At 34.1% G+C, this 17,060-nt stretch overlaps 1 protein-coding gene across 4 annotated transcripts in view; it reads left to right on the forward strand.

Moving 5' to 3' along the window:
• The window catches only part of DPP10 (dipeptidyl peptidase like 10), a 1,406,192-nt gene that overhangs the window by 900,506 nt on the left and 488,626 nt on the right, over nt 1–17,060 (forward strand). For all 4 annotated transcript variants that reach the window (XM_050751763.1, XM_050751761.1, XM_050751764.1 and 1 more), the window contains one exon: nt 166–261. In XM_050751763.1, coding sequence (XP_050607720.1) covers nt 166–261 — 96 coding nt within the window. The remainder of the gene's footprint in view (nt 1–165; nt 262–17,060) is intronic.

Below are 17,060 nucleotides of genomic sequence, written 5' to 3' on the forward strand. Positions count from 1 at the left end.
AGTCATTAACAAAGTTCCAATGCCAAAAAGCATGTCAAAATGGTCACTTTATATTGTTATCTAGTTAATATATTTTTTAGAGCAAATATTCCAAATTTTGTAATTTGTTCCTTTTAAAAAACAAGCATAAGATAGGTATCTAATTTAGAATTTCCTTTATTTTAGATGAACTCACAAATTCGTCAGAAACCAGATTGTCTTTAGAAGACCTCTTTAGGAAAGACTTTGTGCTTCACGATCCAGAGGCTCGATGGATCAATGGTAAGTGTCTATCTTTTCAAACATTGTATTCATTTTGAGTTCTGTATAATTAAAATTTTTAAAAATGATATTTGTAAGCGGAGCACAGTGCCTCTTGCCTGTAATCCCAGCACTTTGGGAGGCCAAGGCAGGAGAATCGCTTGAACCTGGAAGGCAGATGTTGCAGTGACCCAAGATCACACCACTGCACTCCAGCCTGGGTGACAGAGTGAGATTCCATCTAAAAAAAAAAAAAAAGATATATGTAGTTAATATTTTAATTGAAAGTATACTGCAAAAATTACATGGGTATTGTTTAAATTAAAACCTTGGTTCTTGTGAGAGAAAATCAGTTCCTAAGATAGGGCATCAATAAATTATTTGACAAATATTGGGTTGACAGTTTTGTGTCTGCTGCTCTCATGATCATTAGTTATATGACTTTAAGGATATATTACATCTCTAGCACATCCCTAGATAATTTTTCTTAGTTTGGCAGTGCACATTTTGGGAGCTAGTACATAGAAATGTTAAGTGCTTCAAATTTGACAATATGATTGCTTTTTGTTTTTCTCTGTGGCTTTTCTTTTTAAGCTTAAGTGTTACGAACTAGTGAGACTCTATGCAAAGTTAACATGACTTGGAAATATATGGTACTTTGTTTCTTTTCTGGCCTGGCAAATGGGACTCCTTAGGTTCTCTTAAGTCAATCTCTGACATAAAAATAAGAAAATAAAACCACTGAGTGGCTTAATGGGCTTCGCTTTGTCTTTATGGAAGATAATAAGGGCATACTGTGTTGGTGAAAAGAAAATCAGTTTTTAATCCTTTGAATATTCTAATTTTCCCAACCATACTAATCATTATGGTTGGATCGCTGTTAATCTTTCCCCTTCACTTTATTTGGGCATAATATCTTTGCTTATTTGCAAGGCATAGAGTGTAATATTTGTATAATAGATGAAAGGAGACTTGCCCTTGTATCTAATAAAGATCGTCATATTTACAGTCCATTCCTTCTTCTCTCTTACTCTAATTAAGTGTATTTATGCTGGTGAATTAAGCCTTAATTTATGGGAGCTATAAAAAGAATGTAATTTAACCCATGAGGTCAAAGGCCAAATCACATGTGTTTACTTGACACTGATATGTCTCTTGGAGATCTGTAGACACTCGAGATCTGTGTTTTGAATAAATGAATGAATGATTTTCATTGATATGCAGTCTCATTTTCACATGAACTGAAATTTTAATTGAAATCAGTTGGAAGATAAATGTGTATTGTGGTAATGATATTACGTGTGAAGAACACAAGGTAGCATTTTTCTTAACAAATCTGTATATATTATTTTGAATTGTTTATAAATTTGAGGCTAGACATATTTTTGCTTTGCACTATGATTATTTCACATGTACACTATAATGAATGCTGTGGCTAAAGAAGGCTAATAAAAAAGATGTATTATCACCAAACATTGTCCAAATATGCAAATCTGTCATAAATAATTCTTCTAATGTGTGATTATAATTATGCCAATCACCTGTTTATTCTGTAGCAAATATTTTCTATTGAGAGAAATGACAAAATGGAAGTTGCTAGAATTTTTTTTAACAATAGTATTACGAGTTGTTAGATTTGAAATGCTGAATAATCTTGTTTTATACACCATGTTTTTGGACAAATTATAGAAATTTTGTGGTCTTTGACTTTGGAAAGCATGAAAAATTACGGGTCTCATCTCCCTTCTCAGGTTAGCTTGGACTATTTAGAGGCATTTACTCCTGTGTATAGCTGACACTGTGATATTGAAGCTCCAAAGGACAGGACAGATATTTAAGTGGTGAACTGCATGCTAAATTAAGCCATATTTCAATATCTAGGACACAGATTCTACTCTTATACTTCATAGGTTACCAAAATAATATATTTGGAGTTTATCGTTTTTCAAGTAATTTCTTTATTAATCATTGATTAAATTTGATCCTGAGAAGGCATCCTGGGACAAAGCTGCAGGGTTATTAAAATGTTCTAAGTGATACCTAAATATGTAATTTTCATAAAGAGTTTGCCAAAAAGACATCTCTTTAAGTTGCAATAAACAGAACATGAGCTCTGAAAGCATGCAGTTTTTATAAACACCATCGAAGGAACTTCTCAGTGTCTGTAGATTGTGTGCACTGAGTTACTTTTTAGTACAGGAGTGGATTTGTGCTTTTATCCAACCCAGATCTTTCTGGCAAGTACTAGATACTTGGCCTATTTACATATTCTTCACATAGCCTGGAAATTCAATGGGAAATATATGAGTAGGATGTGTAACCTTGGCCTCGTTATCAACAATTATATCTAAATGTAACATGTGAGCTTTTTCTTTATTCTCAAGTGATGTCTCAACTGGTTTTCTTTGTACATAAGTCACTTGAAAAGTTCAAGCTAAGCTTATTTGGAAGCATCATTCAATTCTTGGAGGTCATCACGGAAATGTTTAATGCATTATTGGTCAAGGGGAAGGAGGGAGTCTAGACAGCCCTGATATGTGTAGGTTATAGTGAGGCGATGCCATTCGTTATGCTGGTCTCAAAAATATGTATCTGAAGCCTCGGATGGGTGCCCCTGTTCATGGTTAGCTTAACAATGGCCTTACCCCAAGTCTGCTCATGTCTTTGAAATCTACATTTTTATAGCATCTTCATTCTAGCGAGGTCACCTTGAAATTTGAAAATCCATCTTATTTGAAATTATTCATCTATCCACACCCATTTGATAATCAGTTGATCACCAAAGAAAGATCTAACATTGAGTACCTTCTATTGAGGCTCTGTGATCGATGCTTTATGTACATATTTCATAGGACTGCATATGACATTAAAGTTAACCCCAGAAAACTGAGACTTAACTCAGAAACTTATCCAAGCACACACCTAATAAAAGGCAGAGGCTGCTTTAATCATTATGCTAAAGTATAAAACTTGACCTCTTTCATTGTTTCGCTCTGATGTGTCATCCTCATATCTAACATATTTATCAAGTGCCTCCCTGACAGTCTTATTTTAACAGACCTCATTGCTGTTGTAGGGTGGAAAGGTATAATAGCCTTCCTCACCCATCATAAAGGTCACAGCCAACACTGCTGTAACAAAAGACCAGTTAAGTAGAGAAAGCATAACAAACTTATTTAATCAAAGTTTTATGTCACTTGGAAGACTTTAGAAATGAAGAATCAAAGGCCTAGGGAAAACTGTCCATTTGTATGCTTAGGTTAAATAAAGCATGGACAGTGTATTGAAGTGTGACTGGACAAAAAGGTTATCCTCTAATGATAATAAAATGAGGGAGAAACCCAGCAAGTCTTACCTGTTCAGATCTTTCTTGGCCTCCCTGTGTAGCATTTCATCCTCCCAGATATAAGGCAGAACTGCCCTGGAAAGACGGTCTTATGATCTATTATCTGAAAGGTAGGTCAGTGCATTTCCTTGTGACAGCTCCTACACAGAAAAGCAGAGGAAGGTTAAAATATTTTTAGATTTTATGGTTTGCTTGGAAAGAGGGATGCTAGTTTCTTTTTTTATTATTATTACACTTTAAGTTCTAGGGTACAAATGCAGAACATGCAGGTTTGCTACATAGGTATACACGTGCCATGGTGGTTTGCTGCACCCATCGACCCATCATCTACATTAGGTATTTCCCCTAATGCTATCTCTCCCCTAGTCCCCCGCCCCCTGACAGGCTCCGGTGTGTAATGTTTCCCTCCCTATGTCCATGTGTTCTCATTGTGCAACTCCCACTTATGAGTGAGAACATGCATTGTTTGGTTTTCTGTCCTTGTGTTAATTTGCTGAGAATGATGGTTTCCAGCATCATCCATGTCCCTGCAAAGGATAAGAACTCACCCTTTTTTGTGGCTGCATAGTATTCCATGGTGTATATGTGCCACATTTTCTTTATCCAGTCTACCGTTAATGGGCATTTGGGTTGGTTCCAAATCTTTGCTATTGTGAATAGTGCTGCAATAAACATATGTGTGCATGTGTCTTTATAGTAAAATGATTTATAATTTTTGGGGGTATATACCTAGTAATGGGATTGCTAGTTTTTATAACCTTTCCTGGGGTAGAGGAATCTGTTTTCCATTTCTTGCTTCAGGAATGGCAGAGAGGTAGGAGACAGGAAGGCAGAAGAAGGTCAGATATAGACTTTGCTTCTGAGACTGCTCAGAGGCCTTCCAATATCTTAGTCAGTTCAGCATACTCAGCATACCACCATGCCATACTTCGAGGTATCATTTTCTGAGTCCCAACACTATTAATTTGTTCATGTTGAATACTACAATAATATGTTTATTATCCCAGGTGCATTCATATAGTGGTAACTTATACAGTCACTAAAACTAGAGTTTATACACATGTTTATTGACTTGATCATGATCTAGAAAAATGAACAAAGTGACTTCAAAACAGCATTCATAGTATGCGATATCACATTGTCTATTGTGTAACAGTGATTTTCTCCAGATTATCCTTTTCTTTTTACTTATTTTGTTTTTCTCAATTTTTTTTCAATAAATGTGTGTGTTTACATAGTTTTTTTTCTTATTTTAACTTTTTATTTTAGATTTGGGGGTACATGTTCAGGTTTGTTACATGGGTATATTGCAACTTTAGCAATATCAGGATATTCATTTTGAGCTATTATATAAAATGAATCAAACATATTTTATTTTTAAATCTTTTCTTCTACTCTGTGTCAATAGACAGTTCCAAAATTTATCTGGTAGAGTGTAAGCCATTAAAGTTACCATTTAATCAAAAAATGTGTTGTAAATTTTAAATACATCTGGGTTTCAGGAACAAACATACCATCATATAGTGAGATTTTACTGTGCAGCTAGTGTGTCATTTGCTCACCCCATGAGTTTGACAACACTTACTCAGTGATATTAGTCCACTTACCATTTGTTATGAACCTGCAGCAATATCAAATTGCTATTAAAATTTTTAAAGTGTACCCACATTTAAACTTACCTGTTCTGGACCAGTGGACATCCCTTCACCAACTGACTGTAGTAAAACAACAACACTCTTAGCACAGTCCTTCCCTAGGAGACAATAAACCATGAGGAATAACTATCAGTATTCAACGAGTGCTCCATAAATAGTTTCATTATCATAATGAGAACAGTTGTATATATAATGGGATGGAAGTTGTTTCACATTTCTTTTGAATAATGACATGCTGTGATAAGTGATAATATGTGAGGCTTTGGGTTTTATTTTGATCTTATTGGACTCATGTTGGAAAAAAATAAACTCACTTGTTACATGAGATTCCAACACAGATATTTTAACCTGCTGTCTTTGTAATGTGTGACAGTATAATATGTGGAAATGGGAGACTCATTAAATCAAGGTAAATCATGGCCTTTCAGCAAGTTATCTAAGCCTCTGAAGGCTTGGTTTCTTCATTCAGAGTGAGGATATTAGTGCCATAGCTAGAAGCATAATACAAAGTAAGTGAGTAAAAATATGTAAAAAGTGAAGATAACAGGTAAAATGTTAAAAAAGAAAAGAAAGAAAAATTATAAATGAAAAGTCAAGGTCTGTAGCCTTGTAGATCTTCAAATGGTAGAGGTTCATAGAACTGATTTTAGAGATGCTCTGAACACCTGACATTTCTTATTAAATGTGCTGGGAAGTCTCATTCTCATAATATATGCAGGATATTGAAGAAGCAGTGAAAAGTCACTGTTGTAGCCTGTATGAAAAACAAGAGACATTATTGTAAATAATATCAATAACATTTACAATAATTTTGTAAATAATATCAATATTTTACAATTATTTGCAATAATAATATTATAAGTAATATCAATAATATTTACAGGCCGGGCGCGGTGGCTCACGCCTGTAATCCCAGCACTTTGGGAGGCCGAGGCGGGCGGATCACAAGGTCAGGAGATCGAGACCACGGTGGAACCCCGTCTCTACTAAAAATACAAAAAAAAAATTAGCCGGGCGCGGTTGTGGGCGCCTGTAGTCCCAGCTACTCGGGAGGCTGAGGCAGGAGAATGGCGTGAACCCGGGAGGCGGAGCTTGCAGTGAGCCGAGATCGCGCCACTGCACTCCAGCCTGGGCGACAGAGCGAGACTCCGTCTCAAAAAAAAAAAAAAATAAATAATAATAATAATAATATTTACAATAATTAGGGGAACTGTAAATAGGAAAACTAAAAAATACATCTATATTGTTTCTTGCTTGTTTGTCTGACACAAATTTATCATACTGGAATTATTGTCCATCAACTTAACTTGGTTGAACTGCAGAAGTTGTTGGGTTTGTCAGTGCACAAGGAGCTATTTCTAACTCTAAAGACATTATTACCTGCCCTTTGGCCTATATTCAGCCCCCAGTCAAAATTATCTTATTTTTATCTTATTTTGTATCTTCTTGGCCAAAATGTTATTTTTTTATAATCATCAACCAAATTGATAGTTTAATACAATAGAGTTGAATTTATATTCATGAGGCTCTTGAAGATAATGTGTATTTTTCTTGCAACATAATTTATAAAGATAAAAAATTGCATAGATTCTAGATGCACACAATGAGGTATACGGTCAAATACATCAATTTGCCTCTATTTAATGGAATACTAAGCAGTCATAAAAATTAATATTTAAAAAATTAATGACATTGAAATGTGCAGATAATATATTAATTAAAAATAGCACAATATGGAATTATATAGTGTATTCACAATTGCATTACATACATATACACACCTGTATATGCAAAGAAAATAATCTAGAATTCAATATGCCAAAATATTAAATGATTTTCTGCTAGAGTGATTGAGTTGTTTTTATTTTTTTCCTTTCTGTGTATATTTTATAAATTTTCAACAAGCATTCAGCTGTTTCATACTATGGCAATTTTATATACTAACTACGGATATTCAAACTTTAGTTTGAAATTCAAATCTAACAAGTAAATGGTTACTAAAATTCTCATTAAAATGTAGATACATTAAGCTGGACAAATATTAATTGTATTATTCTGCATGTGCCTTTTTTCCCAAAGATCTGTAGAAGGAGGTACAGAGAGGAGCGTGAGGTTACTGAACCTGGGAGAATGAGAATGTTCTTAGCACAGCAATGACTATTAGACTTAAGAGGCATGGACTCTTATAACAGCAGTTTCACTTCCTTCTTTCCCAATAGATTGAGACATAATATTTCCTGTAGTTTATTATGTTCTTTTTTCTTCCACTAATCCAAACCTCTGCAACATGCAATTTATCTATATAACAAACCTGCATAATACCCTAAACTCCAAAGGGTTTATTTTTTTAAAAAAAAAAAAAAAAAAAAAAAAGGTCAAAAATAACAAATGTTGGTGAGGCTGTGGAGAAAAGTGAATGCCTATATGGTGTTGGTGAAAATGTAAATTAGTTCAGCCACTATGGAAGGCAATTTGAAGATTCCTCAAAGAACTTACAACAGAACTAGCGTTGGACTAGCAATCTTATTAATGGGTATATACCCAAAGGAAAATAAATTGTTCTACCAAAAGGACTCATATATTTGCATGTTCTTTGCAGTACTATTCATAATAGCAAAGACATGAAATCAACCTAGGTACCCCAAAATGGTGGAGTGGATAAAGAAAATGTGGTACATATACGCAATGGAATACTGTGCAGCCATAAAAATGAACCAAAGCATGTATTTTGCAGCAACATGGATGCAGTAGGAAGCCACTATCCTAATGAATTAATGAAGAAACAGAAACCTAAATATCACATATTCTCACTTATAAGTGGGAGCTAAATCTTGAGTACAGGCAGACATAAAGACAGGAACAACCAATATTAGTGACTCCAAAGGTGGGGAGCAGAGAAGGGGAACAAGGCATGAAAAACTTCCTTTTGGTTATTATGTTCACTATTTGGGTAACTGGGATCAATAGAAGTCCAAATCTCAGTATCATACACTATACCTTGTAACAAATCCACATATATACCCCCAAATCTAAAATAAAGATTAAAACTTTAAAAATCAAATAAAAAGTAAAAACACATAGGAGGCTATTGAAATTATGACATACTTAGTTCCTGATTCACAGACCAGAGACTTGTAAATGAGATTCGGAATATAAATCATTGTTATCAAGGCTGACTTTTCTTTTCAGAGTTATGTATGACAAAATATCTTCCTATCAAGAGTAGATAATTTCCTACTAAAACTAAAGAAATGCTTAAAAAGCGTACCATGAAGCATATTTACTTCTCTCCAAATGACAAAAAAAGTTGTATTTATTGCTATGTTGTTTGTAAAATTGTGCTTTTACCAAAGTTTAGATTAAATTTTATCTGTATTAAAATTGTTTGAAATCAATAAAATGGAAATATCTACTATAAAAAATCATACTGTGGCAATCTTATATACTAACTATGATATTCAAACTTTTGTTTGGAATTTAAATCTAAATAGTTTTCTTCAAGAAAATATTTTTAAGGTTTCAGTTTGTCTTAAAATGACAATACTTAAACACCAAGAGAGAGAAAAGGGATTTATGATAAAATTCAGTGTTAACATTTAGGAACAAAAAGAATGTAAGAAAAAATATATTTCTATGACCTAGATATGCAATGATCAAAGTACTTAAAGATTATTTGAAATACAAACTAAACTTTAGAATAAAGAAGCTAAATATTTATGTTACCACTTATTTCTTGAAATATAAAACTATGTTTTGATTTTTAAAATAAAAAAAAAGCTTGGGGAAATGGGATGAAAGTTATGTTTGGAGTTCATCAACAAGCATTTATTGAGCTTCAAATATGTGCCCTGCATAGAACTTCATGTATTCCAGATGGAATCTGTATGCATTTGAAAAGTTTGCAGTAAAATATCTGGTGTCCTCATACTCCTTTGGTATTCTATACAATTATTAGTCTTGGCCTTGATGGCCCAGGAAATCTGTTTGTCAACACAAATATAGATTAATAGATACATTGACACTGACATCTATCTTTCCATCTATATACAAAGTTATAAAGAAGAATAAACACAGTTCCCTTGATCAAGGACATTATGAATATAAAGGGTTTTTTTCCTCATTGAGCACAATATCTTTCCAGTTGTCTCTGGCTTAGAAGTAAAATTGTAATCAAAAGGCTGTCAATGGGAAAGAAAGTAGACGTAACTGAAGAGTTGCAAGAAATATTCAATCCAATTATGATGAACTTTTATTAACCTCCAAAATCCAAAACACATCTTCACATCCCACATCTCTCTCTTTACTATGATGCAGGGTACACATGGCACATTTTATTTTTTTGAGCTCCTGTATATGTCCTGCCTCTCTTTTTATTTGATATAGTCTTCACTCACATACGGTAATGATCATGACTAATATATACATGTACCACTGACATGTTCAAAAGAAATCAAATATAATTATGGTACCCAGAGACTATAGAAACTAGATGAAAATGATAGGCCTAAAACAATTAGGTGAACAATAATTAGGTGATCCATTTCTGGGTAATTATTTTTTAAAAACAGATGATGCAACTATGAGAGAAGAGTTTGAGTTAAGAATAGTTGGAGTTGTCTTTATGGAAAAGATAAAATTCAGTCTCAGTCTAGAGGACAGATGAGCCCAGGGGATGAAAGAGGGCACTGTTTGGAGAACAAGGATGTGTTATGACAAAATCACAGAAATTAGCATAGTGTGTAAGTTTAACTGTAAGGAAAATGCTGTGTATATGTGTGGGGGGCCTCTATATGTATAAAAGTAATGGAAAATAAAGTTGAATGACTCAGTATTGGCATGTAACTAGAATATGTATATTTGATTATTTTACTGTAATTGTTATACTTTGATCTCATTTAGCAGATTAACCCTGTATTAACTTTTAATTTGAAACAGAAGAATTTAAAGTTGCTCTGATAATTGTCAACTATTTTGTTGAAATGGGAGATATTAGTAATAGGAATTGAAGTGGGAGATATTAGTAATAGGACTTTACCTAATATATGTGCAGTAAGTCAAAATTTATATATATGTTTCTACTTTTCTAGGGCACTTCTACATATGCTATTTATTTGCATTTTTTTAAAAAACCCTTCTTAGGGAGGCAGGATAGGCATTACTTTTCTTTTATATATGAGTAACTTGAGAAACAGATTTTTTCCACTTCTCTCAGATTCACTCAGTAATGAGTTCTGGCTAGAAGCCACATCTTTCATGTTTAATGTTTGGTAGAGACTAGAGTAGAGAAAATACAAACAAGTGAATTTTTGTATTATCATGAAACTGACATTAAACAATGTTTATAAATTAATTTTTAAAACACATAGACTTAAGGAAAACAGTATTAAGGGAAAGACAGATAAGAATAAGAAAAGATTTTCTTTGTAATTGTATATGAATGTTTCAATTTTATTGGAATGTTTAGATATTTTGAGAAAATGTAATTATTTTTATATCATTGATTTTACATGTAAAAAGAGAGGTCATTGCAGATAGTCATAATAAGAAACTGAAACTTAGGGCATATTTTCATTTTTTAAAAAATGAATTCTTTTTTTACAACTTTTATTTTAGATTCAGGAGTACATGTTGTTACCTGGGTATACCAGGTTGTTACTTGGGTGTATTGTATGATACTGAGTTTTGCAGTATGATTGAATATGTCACCCGGTTAGTGAGCATAGTACCCAATAGATAGTTTTCCAAACCTTGTCTCCCTCCTTCTCTCTCTACCCTCTCTTATTTCCACCAGTGTCTAATGATCCCATCTTCATGTCTACGGGTAACCAAAGTTTAGTTCCCACTTTACTTGTGGTGTTGGTTTTTTGTTTTGGTTTTTAGTTTTAGTTTTTTTTGTTTCTGCATTAATTAGCATAGGATAATGTCTCGAACTGTATCTATGTTGTTGTAATATGGCATAATTTGGCTCTTTTTATGGCTGCATAGTATTCCACGGTATGTATGTACCACGTTTTCTTTCTTTTTTTTTTTTTTTTTCCTTTAAGTTCCGGGTTACATGTGCAGAACGTGCAGGTTTGTTACATTGGTATACATGTGCCATGGCGGTTTGCTGCACCTATTGATTTGTCCTCTAAGTTCCCTCCTCTTGCCTACCACCCAATAATAGGCCCTGGTGTGTGTTGTTCCCCTCCCTGTGTCCATATGTTCTCATTGTTCAACTCCCACTTATGAGTGAGAACATATGGTGTTTGGTTTTCTGTTACTGTGTTAGTTTGCTGAGGATGATGGCTTCCAGCTTCATCCATGTCCCTGCAAAGGACATGATCTCATTCCTTTTTATGGCTACATAGCATTGCATGGTGTATATGTACCACATTTTCATTATCCAGTCTATCATTGATGGGCATTTTGGTTGGTTCCATAACTTTGCTATTGTAAGTAGTGCTGCAATAAACATACATTTGCATGTGTCTTTATAATAGAATGATTTGTAATCTTTTGGGTATATATCCAGTATGGGATTGCTGGGTCAAATGGTATTTCTGGTTCTAGATTCTTGAGGAATCACCGTACTGTCTTCCACAATGGTTGAACTAATTTACATTCCTACCAGCAGTGTAAAAGTATTCCTATTTCTCCACAGCCTCAGCAGCATCTATTGTTTCTTAACTTTTTAATAATTGTTAATTATTCTGACTGGCATGACATTGTGGTTTTGATTTGCCTTTCTCTAATGATCAGTGATGTTGAGCTTTTTTCATATGTTTGTTGGCCGTTTACATGGCTTCTTTGGATAAGTGTTTTTCTTATCCTTCACCCATTTTTGATGGGGTAGTTTTTTTCTTGTAAATTTGTTTAAGTTCCTTGTAGATTCTGGATATTAGACTTTTGTCAGATGGAGAGACTGCAGAAATTTTCTCCCATTCTAGTGAAGGTTGCCTGTTCACTCTGATAGTTTCTTTTGCTGTGCAGATGCTTCTTAGTTCAATTAGATCCCATTTGTCAATTTTGGCTTTTGTTGCAATTGCTTTTGGCATTTTCGTTATGAAGTCTTTGTGCATGCCTATGTCCTGAATGATATTAACTAGGTTTTTGTTTAGGGTTTTTAATGTGTTGGGTTTTATATTTAAGTCTTTAATCCATCTTGAGTTGCTTTTTGTTTAAGGTGTGAGGAAGGTGTCCAGTTTCAGCTTTCTGCGTATGACTAGTCAGTTTTCACAGCAACGTTTGTTGAATAGGAGATCCTTTCCCCATTGCTTGTTTTAGTCAGGTTTGTCAAAGATCAGATGGCTGTAAATGTGTGGTGTTATTTCTGAAGTTTCTGTTCACTCCATTGGTCTATATGTCCGTTTTGGTACCAGTATCATACTGTTTTGGTGACTATAGCCTTGTAGTGTAGTTTGAAGTCAGGTAGTGTGATGCTTCCAGCTTTATTCTTTTTGTTTAGGCTTGTCTTGGGTATATGGGGTCTTTTTGATTCCATATGAAATTTAAAGTAGTTTTTTTTTTCTTCTGTGAAGAAAGTCAATGCTAGTTTGATGGGGATAGCATTGAATCTATAAATTACTTTGGGCAGTATAGTCATTTTCATGATATTCGTTCTTCCTATCCATGAGCATGGAATGTTTTTCCATTTGTTTGTGTCCTCTCTTATTTCCTTTATTCACTTCTTCCTCAGGACCTATTAAGGGCTGAGAGCCAGTTCTGGTGCTCAGCAACTTTGTGCAACTCCCTCCCTCTTCATCCTCAGTGTCTGTGTTGCCTCTCTGTGGACTTTCAGTTTTCTCCCAGAAGATCTGCTTGAGGTATGATGGTTCACTAGATATTTTGATTTCTCTCAGTAGGAGAATTGCTTCTTGGCTGCATCTGGTCAGCTATCTTGGCCCTCAAGCTCCACATTTTCATATTAACCTTTTAATTCAACTTGCTTTGCTTGTCATGTTTTTGTGTGTGTGTTTGTGCATTTTGTTATGAATGGCTAAATTTACTTAATCAGCTTGGTTATATAGTCAATTTGAATGAGCCATTGAGACCTTTGGATAACAATCAGTGATTTCTATTGAATAAACAAGTATTAAACATGTAGGTGCATTCCAAAATGTCTTTAGCTAGAAAAATTTCTAGAGATAACATTCCTTATCATTAAATGGCTAAGATTCTATATGGTAAGTTATGTTTTGTAAGTGGGGCAACTAAAGCCAGACACCATGCTATGCATTTTTAGTTTATTATATCTAATGTTTATAGTTTTCTAACTTAGGTAGATATGTGCTTATTTTATAAATGAAGAACTGAGTTTAAAGCAAATAGGTGACTTGTTCAAGAACACAGAGATAAATTGAATCTATACTTTTTTTGCTTATATGTATAATAGAAAAAATCCATAATAAAAAGCTTTATATAGCTGGCATTTGATGTTTTCCAACTTCTGGTTAAGCTGGGTAACAAACAGTGAGTTTCCCATTTCTGCTAATGTTATAGAGATCATTGGGTGATCATGTGATAAAGATATATTAGTGAGATTCATGTAGTGGATATGAAATTATTAAAAAGTACCTTTAAGTTCAGCTTCAATTCTATTATTTTATCAGTTTTTCTCCACGTCATCATAAAGGTACAGTTGAAGCTACTGTTTTAATTTTTCCTTGTTTTAGGAAACCAGTGGATATATTGTTCTAGACCTTTCCTAGGGAATGGTGTCAGCTTTCACAGAAAGTTCTCTGCTTTTCATTTCCAGTCAATAAAACTCTAGTGTTTAATACATAGCTCTTTCCTCTTTGATTTGACTGGCCATATGGAGTTGTTAAAAAATTTAAAAGCTGATCTCATTTAGACTTTCAGTTGATAACACTTTGGTATCCTGTTTTGTGCAGTCGTAACCCATGCCAGTTTTCATGAGCTTGAACATTCATTACTGGGCTCATGGCCCAAGCCATTAGCCCATCACTGCCATACGCTTATCAACTGCATCTGAAAGCAAGAAGCTTAAACCTGTCTGGTCTCTGGTGTTATTCAATTTGTGAGTGAAAAAATTACACATTACCTAGTTATGTGTGTATATATTTTTCCCTTCTCCTTTGAGTTTGAATGTTATCTGGGTTTTCTACCATTACCAGTGTTGCTAATTGTTTAATTTGTGTCTGTCACCCACATCTGTGATAAAATAGTTTGTTTGCACATTGTACTCCTTAGCTTTTAATTTCCCCAAGATCCTGTTATATTTAAAAGATTTAAAAATGTGAAATCTCTTAAGTAGAGAAGTGACTAAGGCCTTATAGACCATAAGGATTGCATGCTCTCCTCAGGCTCATGGTTAAGTAGCATCAATGCTCTGAACCATTCATCTGTGTTGTTCTCTAAGGCCCAACCAACCACCAAGGTAGAGAAGGAGCATATCTATGAATCATTGTACAGTACCTGAAATGGGAAGGTTAGTTCTGTGTCTAGGAGACATGGTGCACAAGTTATTTGACTTCTGTCAGTGGCCACGTCTTCTTCACCTGTAGGACTGAGAGGATAATTCCTCTTACGTCTTTCTTCTAAAGGCATTGTGAGCATCACAGGCCTATGCTTTCTAAACATTAGAAACCACTTAAAACATTCTTGACTCCTTCTCTTATTGAATAAAATTTGTTTTTCATTTCTCTAGACTCTATGGCTTTGGACAAGTCAACCAGTATTTCTGGGCATTAGTTTTGTCAAAGTACCTGAGTGATAACCACAGTTATTTATTTGGGGTTGAGTATGTGTCCACCATTGGGCCAATAAGGTTTGGTTAACTGTATTTATTCCTCATGGATTATTTTAATTGTCTTCACTTGATGGCTCAGGAAACTGAGCAGAGAGAGTTTGATAACTTCCCTAGGCTTACATAGCTAGTTGCAAATGTCGAGGTAGATGTTTTAGGTCATTAAATAAGGGGGGATTAAAATAATTCAAGGAGTTGTCCTAGGTAGCGTATAGGTTCAAAGAAATGTGGAGAATAAAAGATCTGCTTTTTTTTTTCTTTTTGTTTTGGCCAACTTTTTTCACCAGCCTGTGTTTCCTCTCCTTTCTTTCTTATATGTTTTGAAATTGCAATTGCTGCCTTCACTTTGGCGGGGTAGGTGAGGTTGTTTAGAGTTGCCTTCCCTACTGTGCTTAAGTTCTTATTGTGTAAAGATCCTGTAACTCGCTAAATTAGCTTAAACAGCTCTGGTTTTGTTTTCATGCCAGCATATTATCTCACCACACTATCACTTTTTACCCTCCAAGACTTGCCATACCAAGTGGCAGTGCCCAAATCACATAAAGAGGAGCCGTTGTTGCTTGTTCCCTAATACATGGGTTTGTATCCCCAAACCATGTCTTTTTACATGATACTAATTTTGTGTGGAATGTTCTTATTTTTCCATACAAGAAGCAAATTCCTGCTTTTCCTTATGAAACATCAATCAGTACTTCTGTCTACTCAACCATGACTTTCCCAGACATCTTTTTTTTTTTTTTTCTTTAAGTTCCCAGCATCACTTTTATGCTCAACAATGTTTGGATTCCATGCTCCTGAACTAAATTTTCTCAGAGCAAGGATGCTGGTTTTTGCTTTCTGCATTTTCAGCATCAAACACAGTATCTAGAACGTAGTTATGCCGTTGTTTCAGCAAATGAATTATTACTTTGGTACAACAGACCCTAATTTAATTTGAAGATAGATGCAATTATGAAAGTATACTAAAAAGTTTTCTTGAAATTTTAGATGAAATATAAGTAGTACAGCATATTATTTCTCCTTCCAAAAATTAAAGAGAAGAAAATCATTCAGTTTAATTTTAGTTTAACAAAAAAGAACCAAAGTGTTAAGGCTATTGCTGTCACATAGTATGGTGTGATTACTGATGATCAAACTTCTATAGCAAGTTACAGTTATATATAAAGACTAATACTGTTCGTCCACAATTACTAAGGCAAGTTCTTAGAAGTAAAAATATTTATGTTTAGATTCCTGAAATAGTCACTAATCATGAGACTGTACTGAAGCAAACCAAATTCCTGGAACTAGACAGACAGTGACAGAAACCAGTAGGCTGATGGAAGTACCCTGCATGACAGCAGGGCAGATGGATTTGCTGAAGTCCACTGTTGCCCAACTACAAATCTTCCATAAAAGAAAAATGTAAACATGGAGACTTTTAAAATAGCAATAATTTGGACTCTCACAGAGGAACATTTTCAAGTTATGGTATAGGTGAGCTTCTTAGAGCCATCCTGGATTCCAAGAACTAAAAGTAATTGCAGACATCAGGCAGAGATGGTCCAAGTTGTCAAGCAGAAAATACATGAATTACTCAAAACATGCCATTTCTTCATAAGGATTCTTAGAATTTCCATGTGTAAGAATTGATTTTTTTCTACTTTTTTTTTCTAAGACATATGAAAGTATTTTTTTTTCTCCTTGGTTTTTTTTTTTTTTAATTTTTGTATTATTATTTTTTTAGGGTGTAAATTTTAATAATAACCACTTCCCTACATTTTTTATTGGGAAACAGACAAAAGTCCAATTCTTAAAGGGATGATATACAAAACATCTTAATCTACAAAGGCCAGAATGACCCAGTTATATGCCGAACAACCTATTGGTGAAACAAATCAGAGCTGGCCAAGGATTGGTAAACAGAGAAGGTGTTTACATTTTGTTTGTTTGTTTCTTTTTTACTATACAGATTTTAAAGATTTATTTCCATGGAGTTATAAGCCGACAAATACTATATATACAAAGACTTGAACAGTTTGATAAACAGTTTTCTTAACAGTAATTATTATTTCTCTCATTTTTCAATAAT

This window comes from Macaca thibetana, chromosome 12, assembly GCF_024542745.1.
Source record: "Macaca thibetana thibetana isolate TM-01 chromosome 12, ASM2454274v1, whole genome shotgun sequence".
Classification (NCBI taxonomy): Eukaryota; Metazoa; Chordata; class Mammalia; order Primates; family Cercopithecidae; genus Macaca; species Macaca thibetana.